A 13620-nucleotide genomic window follows, 5' to 3' on the forward strand; every position below is an offset into this window, starting at 1 on the left:
GTATGCATGAGTTGTTTTATAATTGATTTAATTGGCAATCCTTTTCATTAAACTAACATGTTGTCTTACTCAGCTTTAATAGCTAACACTTGTTTTTGTGAAAATGTGTTGTGCCCTCAGGTTAGGCATTGATTGGCGACTTGGTAGCATGCTTGTGAGATGAGTAGCCTTACTGGAGTTTATGGATATTGACTTTAGTTACCCATAGTTGCATTATTTAAGTAGACTTATTATTTAGCCGTTTGGCCGTTACTTTGTTTATTTAGATTGTGGGTTTCATTTGAATTATTGTGATGATACTTGTTGGTAAACACCTTTTGAGACATTTATTATGTTTTATCGATTCCGTTAGGAATCAAATGAGATTTTTAAACGTCGCTTCCGCATTTTGCTAACGGTGTTATGTTTAAAGTTGAAATTTTTTTTTAAATCCACATTTTGATAAAGCAGGGTGTTACATACTTAGAAGCTGATTTCTTTTATCCAACCAGAACATTCAATATACAACATAACTTAAACTGACCCATTCTAATATAAATGGCTCAAAGATGCTGCCTTTAGTTGTGAAGCTAACGGATCAAGGCATAGACATAAACCGGTCATTGTTGCTTTATATGCTTTTCATTGGTGAGTGTTAGAGAATGACAAGTTCATGAGTGTTAATGTACCTTTCATGGCATAGACATAAATAAACCTGCCATTATCATTTTCAACCCTCTGTCAAACACGCATTACTATTACCAAAAAAACGTCATTATGTCCAGCAACCACCATTTTAGTTGGGTTTACACAACTTAACTGATGATACAAGAGTTATAAATAGTTACTATCAGTTGGCACTTACCCACTATGTAATTTAATGTTTTTGATTAGGTCACCTAATGTGCAAGGCAATATACAACACCGACAAGCCGAGAGGAAAGCAAATGCAATTCACTGGTCACTCTTTCTAGCATTCGTGATGCTTCGACATTTTAACACCTACCTTGATTAGTATTTAGCAATGCTACAAAATTTTTGGATCGAGATCGTAGCAATATTTGGCTATCTTTTAAAGCGGACTTTTGATAGAATTAACAACTGTTTATATCATCACTAATTTGATTCATTTTCTAAAAACTACATAAATCTTTATAAAGATCTTAGCTTCTTAATTTTCAAGTTAGAAAAGATCTAATTTACCCTAAACAATAAAAGATCAACATTCAACAATTTAATAATGATCGATATACAACATTTAGTAAGAGTGTTTGGCTTAGTAAAACATATAGATAGTAAAAAATATTTAATCCAGTTCATTAAATAGATATTTTCTTTAAAAAAAAACTAACTTATTATTATAGATTAATTTTTAGCTCATTGAAGTAACTAATTTTGTTTTAAAAAATAATAATCCGTATTATTATTAAATAAATCTAATTTAATTATCAACTAAAAAGTTTAATCTTATTTAGCCATTTCATTAATTGTGGAACACGGTTTTAAACAAAAACGCCATATTGTTACAGCTGTTTGATCAAATTTACTACCTTTTAAGAGATAAGTACCAATATCTGTTTTAAAATACTTTGATAATAATTGATAATAACAAATATTCAAACAAAAATATCATTCAGTAAAAATATATTGACAGCAGGAAATTTCTGTTATTAAAGATAAAAAGTTAACACAGACACACATATATATATACACATCCACAATTTCTTATTTCTTAAGCCTAAAACCCTACACAAATCCCCCTCAAAAATCCTTTTTTTTTCTCCACAAATTCAGTAATATATATATATACACATATATGTAACAGAAAAAAGTCAAAGAAAACAAGATGGCAACTTTATTCAAGATTCAAACTTTCTTCATCTTCTTTCTTGCAACACTTTTTTCCATCATCCCATTTTCTATCTCCGACCACCACCACCACCATCACCACCACCATCATATAACCACCACCCAACCACCGTCTCCAGAGGTGGTGGCGGTGGAAATCTCACCGTCACAACCACCCACATTCCCACCACAGAATAAGTCAACAAGATTGTATTTAGTCAACACCACTCCATCATCAAGAAACAACCACCACACTCCATTAGGCACATGGACACTATTACAAAAAAGTATAGGAATTTCGGCCATGCACATGCAACTTCTTCATAACAACAAAGTAGTCATATTCGATCGAACCGATTTCGGTCCGTCGAATTTATCCCTCCCGTTCGGTTCACCGTGTCGTCTTAACGACGAATACGTTCACCCCGATTGCACGTCTCATTCGGTCCTTTTCGACGTGGCGTCAAACACGTTTCGCCCACTTTACGTACAAACTGATGTATGGTGTTCTTCTGGTGCAGTTGACCCATCTGGGACATTAGTACAAACGGGTGGGTATCATGGTGGTGATCATAAGATCCGATTATTCGCTCCATGTAATGATCTTGACCCGTTTTGTGATTGGGTCGAATTGCAGAGGAATTTAAGTGTTCAAAGATGGTATTCTTCTAATCATATTTTACCTGATGGAAATGTTATAATTGTGGGTGGAAGAAGAGCTTATAACTACGAGTTTTATCCGAAAAACCCGGACGGAATGTCGAGTTTGTTAAGTCTGTTTAATTTCACTTTCTTGATTGAAACTACTGATTACCAAGAAGAAAACAATCTTTACCCTTTTTTACATTTATTACCCGACGGTAATTTGTTTGTTTTCGCAAACCAACGTTCTGTTTTACTGGATTACGTGCATGGCCGCGTAATCCGAGAATTTCCCCCGATTCCGGGGGAAAAACGGTCCTACCCGTCAACCGGTTCATCCGTTTTGCTCCCGATTTCGCTTGGTGGGAGTCCAGAAGATGTGGAAGTTATGATATGTGGTGGGGCCCAAGGCGGGTCCTTTTCGATGGCGGAAAGGGGGATTTATATGGCGGCGGCTCGGAGTTGTGGGCGGATGAAGTTAACCGAGCCGAACCCGGTTTGGGTTATGGAGAAAATGCCGCTGCGGCGCGTGATGCCGGATATGATATTGTTACCGACTGGAGATGTTTTGATAATAAACGGGGCGGCTCGAGGAACCGCGGGTTGGGAAAATGCGATTGAACCGGTATTGAACCCGGTTTTGTATGAGGTAAAAAAGAGATTATTTACTGTGCTTAGTCCAACCAGAAGACCAAGAATGTATCATTCAGCAGCTACATTACTGCCAGATGGCAGGATCTTAGTGGGTGGAAGTAACCCACACGTGTCATACGTTTTTACTGGGGTAAATTACACAACAGATTTAACTTTGGAGTCTTTTTCACCACCTTATTTGGACGAGCGTTATGCGTATTTTAGACCGACGATCTTAACCGTTGATTATGGGCTTGATGAGACGATATCTTACGGTCAGGAGTTTTCGTTGACTTTGACTATGAGTTTGACTGGTTTGGATAAAAGACTTATGGTATCATTGGTTGCACCATCATTTACCACACACTCTTTTGCTATGAATCAAAGGGTGTTGTTTTTACACATTGCTGACGTGGCACAGTTATCAGTGTTTGGATATAGAGTTACTGTACGTGCACCCTCATCTCCTAATATTGCACCCCCAGGTTACTATATGTTGTTCGTTGTACATGATGGTATTCCTGGTCAATCTGTTTGGGTCAAGTTGCTTTGACTCTTTTGTTTTTACCTTTTTTGAATTCTTTGATTAAATGTGAAGTTGGTGAAAGATAATTGACTTTTTTGGTTTTTTTCAGGTTTTGAAAGTGTTAGTGAGAAAAATGATGTTACTTTTGTATAGAATTATATATTTCTTTTCATATGTTGAAATGTTGAATATATCCATATCTATATAGAGCTATTGTTTTTATATATGATTCATGATCAATTTTATATCTATAGTTTAGGCCTAAAAGTCTAAAACTGCTGCAATAACATTCACTGATAAGGCATTTTAGTCCAGTCTTGGATAATTTGTAAATATGTGTGAATTTTGTATGATCATTTGGCTTTCTTAGAAAATGCAAAATACATAATGACAAGGTAAGATTAGGAAGATAAGTAGCAGATTGAATTTATGAAACATGATTACATACACATATTACATATGGTCTGCTAGAAGTATTAAGAATATATGATCTTTAAATGTTTGCTGATATAGATTTATACTTGTAACGATTAGCCCAAAAGAGATAGTTAACGAAATTTAAGATGCTAAAAGCACATAGTAACCAGTAAAACCTATCAAGGTGATACTGATTCAAGGTTTTACCCGACAACCATGAATGGTGGTGTCTTCCTGACCCCGTGATTCTGTTAACGAGTGACACGATAATGCCACTAAGGTAATAGCCCATGGCCAAAGAAACCCAAGAAAACGAGGTCGCTAGAGATCTCATTCTAACGGGTGCTTCAGTGAATGCAAACTCCATTAATCCAGCCAAGACAAATAGATCAGCAGATCCCAGAAACAAGTACTGAAATGCTATCCACAAGAAGGAAATAGGCAATGATCCGTTACTAAGTCCATGGGTTTTAACAACTTTCTTGCGTTTGACCTCAACTAAGCCTGCGATAGCCATGGCTATAATGGAGAAAAATAGACCTATGCCTACTCTTTGCAGATGAGAAATACCTGTTTCGGATTTGGTCCACTTTCGAGAATATGGGATTATGATGTGATCATATAACGGGGCCATGATCATCATGAAGACTATGGGGAAAATGGGTAGTGATCCGGGTGGGACAGCGAATGATCCAAGATTCGTGTTCATTGTAGTGGCTTGTTGAATTGAAAATGTAGAAAGTTGGGCTAAACAACAGTTGAGTATAATGCTGCAGGCAAATATAGGAAGAAGTTGCAGCATGATTTTGACATCTTCTACTTCTTGAACTGAGCACTCGAGTGATTTGTAGGCTGGTTTGTTTTCAGCTGCACGGTTTAGACAATTGAGATTCTTTGATAGGGTTGATGTTTCAGGCCCATCAGTTTTCATTTCATGTTCTTCCACATATGCTGGTATAAGAGGATACGGGTTTTGAGTCAAGTTGGTCATGACACAGTTCTTCTGGGATTTGGTTGTTGAAACATTTAGAGCTGCTGCAAGTAGAACCTGTTAAAAAATGTTGCATAATCAGTAAAGGTAGTGATTTTTGTCCCGTTAACTAGAATGGTTTAATTTGGGTTAGACTTAACCAATGGGTGTAGAAATAATCAAGAATGTAAAGGTCATATGGGTCGAAACTCGCCCAAATCTGAAATGTTTATAAGTTATAACCTTACCTTAAACATGTTGTATACACAAAAAAGTACAGATTTGTCTTACAATAACTTTAGGAATCATTTATCAGTAGAGCAATACCTATTTTTTTTTATGATGGTGGGTTAATCCATCTCATTTTGACACCTTAGACAATTAGCTTATAAAAATGTGGTGTTCTAACCTTAGCCATGGTTGTAAGAGGACTTCCTTTGGGTATCTTGCAGCGGTAGAACGATGAACCAGCAAGAAGTATTATAATCGACAACACAATTGATATGGTGGAAATTCCTAAACCCCACTGCCAACCTATATTGTCTTCGATCCATATGACAAATGTGACAGCAATTAGACCACCACACGACAAACAAAATACAAAATAGTTAAAGAAGGTTGATCTTTCCTTTCTTCCTTTAGGGGTACTTTCATCAAACTGTTCAGCTCCTAATGCTGGTAGTGAGCCCTTTATAACTCCGACGCCAATAGCCACAAGGTAGAGACCTATGAACAACATGGCAGCTTTTCCACCATGAACTTCTTCACATTTAGCGGTCTTGGATATGTCACATGATGCAGGTTTTAGGTAAGGTGAACGGGCTTGGAATGTGAGCATGATCAAACCCTGTTGTCACAATATGCTTGTGAAGGAATGTAATGAAAAATTTGACTTTTGAAGTCAAACACACTAATATTGACTTCAGAGGTTAAAAGTATACAGTACTATCTAAGACATAAGGTTTTGTTTTTATAAGCCAAACAGACTCAAAATTAGCTATTTTCTACCTTTATGCAAAACCACAACCATACCACTATAGATGGCAAGATGGTCGTTGAGGTGGGTTGGGTAATGGATCAAAACAACGGGTTGGGTTGAAACCCAAACCTATTTTTGTGCCGTTAAAAACTATTATCCCATTACTGTTTTAATAAATGTGATCATTTTGGAGGTTTACATGTTAACAACCCATTTGATCCATTTGACCCGTTTCCTATTTAGCCAAAAAAATATAAAATTCATTGACCCATTTTAGATAAAATACAACTTTAAATGACTCATTCATAGGTAAAATGATCAAGACTTCAATCAAACTTATGAAAATGATGATACAAGTTTGATTAAGAGATGATCAAATGCATACCAAGTGAGATACAAAGAACATTTACCAAAAACTCGATGCCTGCACTCATCACGTATATGTAGTAGCTCGTAAAGAAAGCATCTGACAAGAAGCCACCAACAAGTGCAAGAAGGAATGCAGTGCCCATAAAGTTTGTGACATCAATTGCTGATTTTGAAGGAGAAAGATTCATATGTTTAGAAAAATATAACACCAAATTACTTGCATTTGCTAAAAAGGCCAAGTTTTCAAGAACTTCCACAACTGCATGCATAAAAATGTCAACCTTAGTATATTGGTATCAAATTTGTTATAATATCAGTTTTGAATTTGAAAAGTAATGGGCTCATACCCAAGACAAACAAAGCCGCACGCATGCCACCATGACGACCTCTAAACGCAGGCTTGTACCTGTAATCTACATACCCTTCCCACATGTTTAGCTCATGCTCGACTTCCTGTAACGAAATTCTACTGAATCAACTCAAAAAGGACTTTGAAATTCACTTAGAAAAATAAGGATAAACAGAACTTACCATTATATCCTACAAATGCCAAGTATACTATGCGAAAGTAATCTTAAATCAACATATAGAACTTTACAGGTTGAATTTTACTCTATTTAGTAACAATATTATATTGTCGTACTGATATATTTTTAGGACACGTCTTTTATTATACATTTATGTTGACAATGCATTTTAAATGTACATATATGATATATGCATATTTATTGCCTTATTGGGACTTGGGAGTGATAAAAATAAACATAATGTGCATGAGAGTAAGCAATGCAATTCTTTTTTCTTTCTTTTTTGAACATTTTGCAATGCAATATATATAGTAAAGACTGAAGAGGTTGGAAGATGAACATTAAGATTCTAACATCAGCAAAGTAAATGAATAATCTGATCTCATTCATGATAGTTGACATAGGTAACAGCAAAACACAAACTTTATAAATCATATAGCTTATTTTTTGTTAAATTGCATTTATAATGAAATCCAGATCATTTTGAAATCTTTTATGTCCAATCCTTATAAATATTAAAGGAAAATGATAAATCTTCATAACTAAATAGCCTAATAATCCTTCTAAAGCATTAAGAAGGTGACATGTAGTATCCACTAATTCTATTTCTTAATTTTGCCTCTTGATTCTTCCACATGTCATCATCTTATGGTTAGAAAAATTATTATGATATTTGATTAGGAGGATTAATCATTTCCCAATACTAAATCATCTATTGATGGTTTATGAATCATATAAAATATAACAATAATATGAATAAAATAAGGGAAAATGATCCATACTGCAGACTTTATCTAAGATTAGGTACTGTCACATTGAAAAAAGGTACATATTAAACCTTTGAATTTGATAAACATACATAACACCCCCCCTCAATTTTAAATAATCCCTTGTGCTGTCACCTAAGATGGGTATTGCATGTTTTACCTAACATTTGCCTATAAAATAAATAACCTAAACTTCTATACTATATAATAAAAAAAATTAATTACTTAAATGTTATCTAACGTGTGCTCGATATTGTTGTTTTCATACCTTACATTTAGTTATTACGTGGATCATACACAACGTTGTCAAAATTCCACTCAGACCATACCTAGACCCAAACGCCATTAGCTGACCATCAAAACACACCCCCCACACACGACTTGCATGTGAGGGGTAACAATGTAATTTTACGTTTCTTAATTATTTAAATAACACATAACGTTTGCTCGATATTTTTGGTTTCATACCTAACGTCTAGTTTTTACTTTTTTTTTTGAAAAGTGAAATTCGCTTAAAGCTTCGTGTCGCGATTCGACATGGGGCGATCTAGGATATGTTGTCTTAACCAAGTCCACGCTAGAGAGCTCCTTCAAAGTAGAAATGACTATTTCAAATAGGCATTTCTGCTTTGAAGGAACTGTCTAGCGCGTAACCGCTTAAGACAACGTATGCTAGACCTCCCGCTGTCGAATCACGACAAGAAACTTCAAGCGAAATTCACCTTTCAAAAAAAAAAGTAAAAACTAGATAATGCTGGTTTCATACCTAACCTTTAGTTATTAATAAATACAAAATTAGGTATGAAACCAGCATTATCGATCAAACGTTAGCTACCATTTATGTAATTAATAAATACAAAATTACATTTTAACTCTCACGTGCAAGTCACTTGAGTATGATTCGCGTAATAACTAAAGGTTAGGTATGAAAACCAACAATATCGAGCTAACGTTAGGTACCATTTAAGTAATCTATATTTATCTATACTATTTTATAAAAAGAATAGTCCATGTTGAAAGTTACATAGTAAAAAATGTCTAAAATAACCTTAATAGTTATATTACACTATGAGTCCTTTATCTTTTAAATTATCTCCATTAACCATTTACATCAATTACTTTTATATCAAATACCTACACCACTCAACGTCGCCTTTACCACCAACAATCCCCCCCCCCCTCCACACACTGTTGCCGCCACGAACACCGCCGTATTGGGCGGGTACCGTGTTAGTTAACTCTAAAAAGAATAGCCCCATGTTGAAAGTTACATGGATGAAAATGTATAAATACCATTAATGATTATATTACACTATCATTCCTTTATCTTTTTAAATATATATCTCAATTAATCCTCTACATCAATTACTTTTACATCAATTATTTACACCAATCAACACGACTTTACCACCAATAGTCATCTCCCATCACCATACAGTCGAGCCATGAATGCCGTCATATTATGCAGGTACCGTACTAGTTAAGTTTAACACGTATAGAACGATAATTTGAAGGCATTATTGTTCAATTGGATACGACAAGTTTTTAACACGTTCTTTTTAGACGTGTTATTTGTATACTAGTCATTATGTTAACGAAGCTTACCTGTACGGAAAAAATATGTTACTCATATTCTATCTCTCATCCAATTGTTTGTGTGAGAAAAGCACATACTGTATCAAAAAATATCCAAATCCAAAATAGTGAAAATACCAATAAACATGGAGCAAAACTTGGAGTGTATTACTCCATGTTCATCTGCTCTCTCTTTACTCACTTAAGTATTGTTCTTTGCTTCAAAAACCCTTTTCCCTAGTTTCAAGATATTCCATCTTTTTCTGACTCAAAGTTAAAATCTCTAAAAATACCAACTGTTTGATGAAATGCCTCAAAGAAATTTTCTCTTATTACTTTGTTAGATGCACATAATTTGATGAATTCGTTGTTTAGTTTACTGGGTTAGAAGTATTTTTCAAGATTACTCTATATTTTATATATATATATAGTGCGCTTTATTGTTTTGGGTTTTAGTTCGCACACTAAGTGTTTGATGAAATGCCTGAACGATGGTTTCAGTTATTACGTTTACAAATGGGCATAGTTTGATTTGGCCTGTTGTTACTGTTACTCGGTTGGGTAGTCTTAAGGTCAGGGCACAAGCTGGTTTGTTAGTAGTAGTGAAAAAAGACAACTTTTCGGGGTTTAAAGAGTTGAAGAAAAAGGAAAGGTTTTGGGTGAACAAAGATAGGTTTTTGTGTAAAGGGTCATTAGAAAGTGATGCAGAGTTGGGCTTGGAGCAAGAGATTTTGGAGTTTATGAAAATTTCGAAGAACCCGGATGATTTTCCGACCAAGAAAGAATTGTTGGAAGCTGGAAGAGTTGATTTAGTTAACGCTATTGCCAAGAAAGGCGGTTGGCTTTCATTTGGTTGGGATGATGATTCGGATTCTGGTGACGAGAGTGAATGTGGAAAGCAGGAATTTGATGACCTTAGAGATGTACATACAAGAAATGTAAGTAGTCAGCTGACTAATGAGCTTGCTTCATCCTCCGGGAGACCACTGTAAGTTTCTCTCGTTTTTTTGACAAATATTTTGTGAAACATGTACATTAGAGAAAAGTGATATATTGTTATATGGCTATTATTATCAGAGAAACGGTAGTTCAGGATGATGCCGGGATTGAAGGTATACTGCATAGATTAGAAAAGTACAGAAGTTTGTCTTTTGGCATTAGTGGCGAGGGAAATGAACGTGGTATCTATGGTTTGAACAAGGATAATGGTAGTCACAGAGATTTGTCTACTAATGTGGGTGAGTAACGGTTAAAACTTATATGGTGGTGATGCATCTAGATGCTAAATCGAGTTTCAACCCATTTACTAATGAATGGATTGATCCTGGTTATGTTTACATCTTTAACGGGTCAAACGGGTAAAATAAAGAACATGGTCTCAACTGTTGGAAGTTGCCCAATGTGTATTCTAATTGTATATACCCGATAAAACATTTGCTTTTTTTTGATATACTATAAATTAATATGGTTTGGTAATCGTATTTCATGCACTATCTATTAAACATTAAAAGTTCTGGGTAAAAATATCAGGTTAACCCAACCAGATCAATACAAAATTATCTGTTTTGACTCGTTACAGAATCACCTGCCCCATTCATTTTGTGCTCACTGGGATAATTAAGTGTTGTAGCATTGTTGTATGTTGTCATTTAGCAGCTACCGATACCTATTCTGGCAAGAAGTCAGGTAGAGGAGATTACGAGGATTCGATAGATAAATTGATGACTACAAAAGATGGTGAACTTCATAAGAGACGTAATGAGATAGATTCAAATTACATAAAATCTCGACTTCAAAAAATGCAGTCTGAGCTTTCTTCAGCCATTTGCTTGTTTCGGTCCAAAAGTGAGACAAATAATCCAGATGTAATTCTATAAAATATGATATCTTTTACGTTTTATATCGCACAAAATATGATAAAATTTTGATCATCTTATGATACCTTACCAGGGTCATAAATATTCTTCCAGTGAGTTACAACATCTTTCTGATACATGGGAGTTTCAAGAAAATGAGATTATGAATGCCAAAGATAGGCTGAGATCTATACGTGCAGAACTAGCAGTATCAGAAGGAAAGATGGCATTATCAATCATGTATGCATTATCCATGTCTATTATGGTAATTTGCTTCAGGGAAACATAATGTACTAACAGTTTCCTGTTTCAGTGAAGCACACAAACTACTTGAGGCGAAACAAAAGAGAATTGATAGTGCATGTAGAACTCTACAGATTCTTCATACCACCTGCATAATTTGGCCTAATTCAGCCTCGGAGGTTCTCTTAGCAGGATCATTTGACGGTTGGACCACTCAGGTTCTCTCTTGTTACTTGTCAATTAAAATATGTGTTTTATCATTGTAGAACCTAATATTTGTAACAATGTCTGTAATTTTGACCAAGATTAACATTTCACTATTGTACGTGTTGCTTACCAGTCAAATCATAACTAGTTATGTTGTAATGCAGAGAAAGATGGAAAGATCACAAACGGGCATTTTCTCTCTGTCATTGAAGTTGTATCCAGGAAGATATGAGGTAGCTACTTTTCGCTAACTCATCTCATGATTCCAATTATTAGAGTTGACAATGTCTATCCAGTTGCCAGATGAATTTAGTTTATTTTGGTTGCCTTTTATATCAAATTGTCAAACAGGTTTATAAAAGAGGGACATGTCAAAAGGGTTGAAAGCCACTTTAAGTGGCATTTCTAATGCATACAACCTTCGAATTCAGTTTTATATTAGAAATTAGAAAACTTGGATTGTTATGTAAATTATAGTATTTGCTCGTATTTAACACATTACTATATACTACATTTAAAAAATCGAAGAAAGCAAAAGGGTTTGTGGGTCGGCCAAACCAACTCTGAAATAAGGAGTTAACAGATTGACCCAAATCTGTTTTGAATCGTTTCTCAAGTGACCCATTTTACCACCTCTACCAAAGATAAACAAATATACCCTTCCAAAGTAAACCTGGTTCCTCATTTTCTCTTATTTTGTAGATCAAGTTTATTGTCGATGGTGTTTGGAGAGTCGATCCTCTACGCCCTATTGCCAACAACAATGGTTATGAAAATAATGTTCTCATCATCCATGATTGAGCATGTGAGCAAAAACAGCCCGACGTGAAAACCATTGCAATGGCACTCGGTGGCATCAACAACTAGCATAGAATAGCTTATGTAGCTTCTTACCCCGTAACTTATAGATAAGCATAGCCTTGGAAGTTGACAGTTGTATTACCTTTGCCCCCTCCATTCTTTGAAACATTTGTCTCTACAATTGTAATGCAAAGTGTTTATATTGACTAAATCTGTTACTATTCACATTGATTTTAGAAGTTTGTACGATTAGAATCCACAATATAGGACGTGTTTGGTTTATGGTAATAAAAATAATAAGAATTAGGAATCAAACTCATCAATTCAGCAATATATTACATCACTACATCAGGGATGGCAATTTTCGACATGATCCGTGACATGACCCGCTATTCAACACAAAATAAATCTGTTTAGGTCGAGGCTGGATGGGTTTGAGTCATACATGCTCGACATGACTAACACGTTTAATATATGAGTTAGATTTGGTTGACCTTTGGTAACCAAGTACAACCCGCCAAACCATCATAAACTCCAAATAGGAAATCTAATTAAATTTTAATATGTTTAATTCCAAATATTGTATCGTTTCCTGTTTTTATATTTACATTTTATATATAATGTATACATTCAAAATATTATATGTTTATTTTACAATTTTTTTTGAACATGTTTATTCACAATTAAGTCCTATTATTGTGTGAAATGCCATTATCGTTGACACGAGTAGCTTGTAATTTGACAAAGTTCAAATTGGGTCGATACATCTAACTTGTGTATTAAGTAGGTAAAGTTCAGGTTCAATTTTTCAACATGATTATTAGATGAGTTGGTTTTCCACAACACGTCAACCTGAACATGTTATACCCATCAAGGATGGTAGATATATTTTAAAACTTGCTTTCGTCCCTACTCTGATTCATACTTAGGACGGAAAAAAAAAAGTAAAAGATTATAAATTAAGTTGTATATTTGAGTATATTATAAAAATGAAAAAAAAATATTGAAAATGGAAACAATCTTTTAGATGATTTTGTTAAACAAAATTTCTTTAAATTTATGGGATGATTGGGAAAAAAGTTAATGTCATTTTTTTGATTAAACTCAAAAATAGTGATACCAAATTTAAAACGCAAATACTTTTAATTTTTTATTTTTAAAAGTGTTATAAACATTTTTAAATTTTTAGAGAAAATTAAAAAAGAGATGATGATCCATATCCCATAAAGGCCTTATATATAGTCACTTTCACTCGCTACTATCCCACTTCCCCCCCTTTTT

General features: G+C 34.6%; 3 protein-coding genes across 4 annotated transcripts; 2 read left to right on the forward strand and 1 right to left on the reverse strand.

The window, feature by feature from the left end:
- Positions 1 to 1825: 1825 nt before the first annotated feature.
- On the forward strand, positions 1826 to 3695 carry LOC122594945 (aldehyde oxidase GLOX). The gene has a single exon (XM_043767230.1). It carries the CDS (start codon positions 1826 to 1828, stop codon positions 3653 to 3655), a length of 1830 nt encoding a protein of 609 aa, XP_043623165.1. The 3' UTR covers positions 3656 to 3695.
- A 409-nt stretch (positions 3696 to 4104) lies between these two features.
- On the reverse strand, positions 4105 to 6795 carry LOC122598434 (protein NRT1/ PTR FAMILY 4.6-like). Its single transcript, XM_043771026.1, has 4 exons — positions 6711 to 6795; positions 6405 to 6622; positions 5425 to 5862; positions 4105 to 5093 (listed from the first exon to the last, which is right to left on the reverse strand). Exons 1-4 carry the CDS (start codon positions 6793 to 6795, stop codon positions 4122 to 4124), a joined length of 1713 nt encoding a protein of 570 aa, XP_043626961.1. The 3' UTR covers positions 4105 to 4121.
- Positions 6796 to 9325: 2530 nt separating this feature from the next.
- LOC122596063 (protein PTST homolog 2, chloroplastic) lies at positions 9326 to 12550 on the forward strand. 2 transcript variants are annotated; one of them, XM_043768573.1, is made up of 7 exons: positions 9326 to 10220; positions 10310 to 10470; positions 10886 to 11097; positions 11183 to 11328; positions 11402 to 11549; positions 11703 to 11771; positions 12241 to 12550. In XM_043768573.1, the coding sequence occupies exons 1-7, from the start codon at positions 9724 to 9726 to the stop codon at positions 12337 to 12339; spliced, it is 1332 nt and encodes a 443-aa protein (XP_043624508.1). In that variant the 5' UTR covers positions 9326 to 9723; the 3' UTR covers positions 12340 to 12550. The 2 variants fall into 2 exon arrangements, with proteins under 2 accessions (XP_043624508.1, XP_043624509.1); XM_043768574.1 differs by having other exon boundaries at positions 9328 to 10220; positions 10889 to 11097.
- The last annotated feature ends 1070 nt before the right edge of the window (positions 12551 to 13620 follow it).

The sequence above is a fragment of the Erigeron canadensis genome, chromosome 4, assembly GCF_010389155.1.
Source record: "Erigeron canadensis isolate Cc75 chromosome 4, C_canadensis_v1, whole genome shotgun sequence".
NCBI classification, from domain to species: domain Eukaryota; kingdom Viridiplantae; phylum Streptophyta; class Magnoliopsida; order Asterales; family Asteraceae; genus Erigeron; species Erigeron canadensis.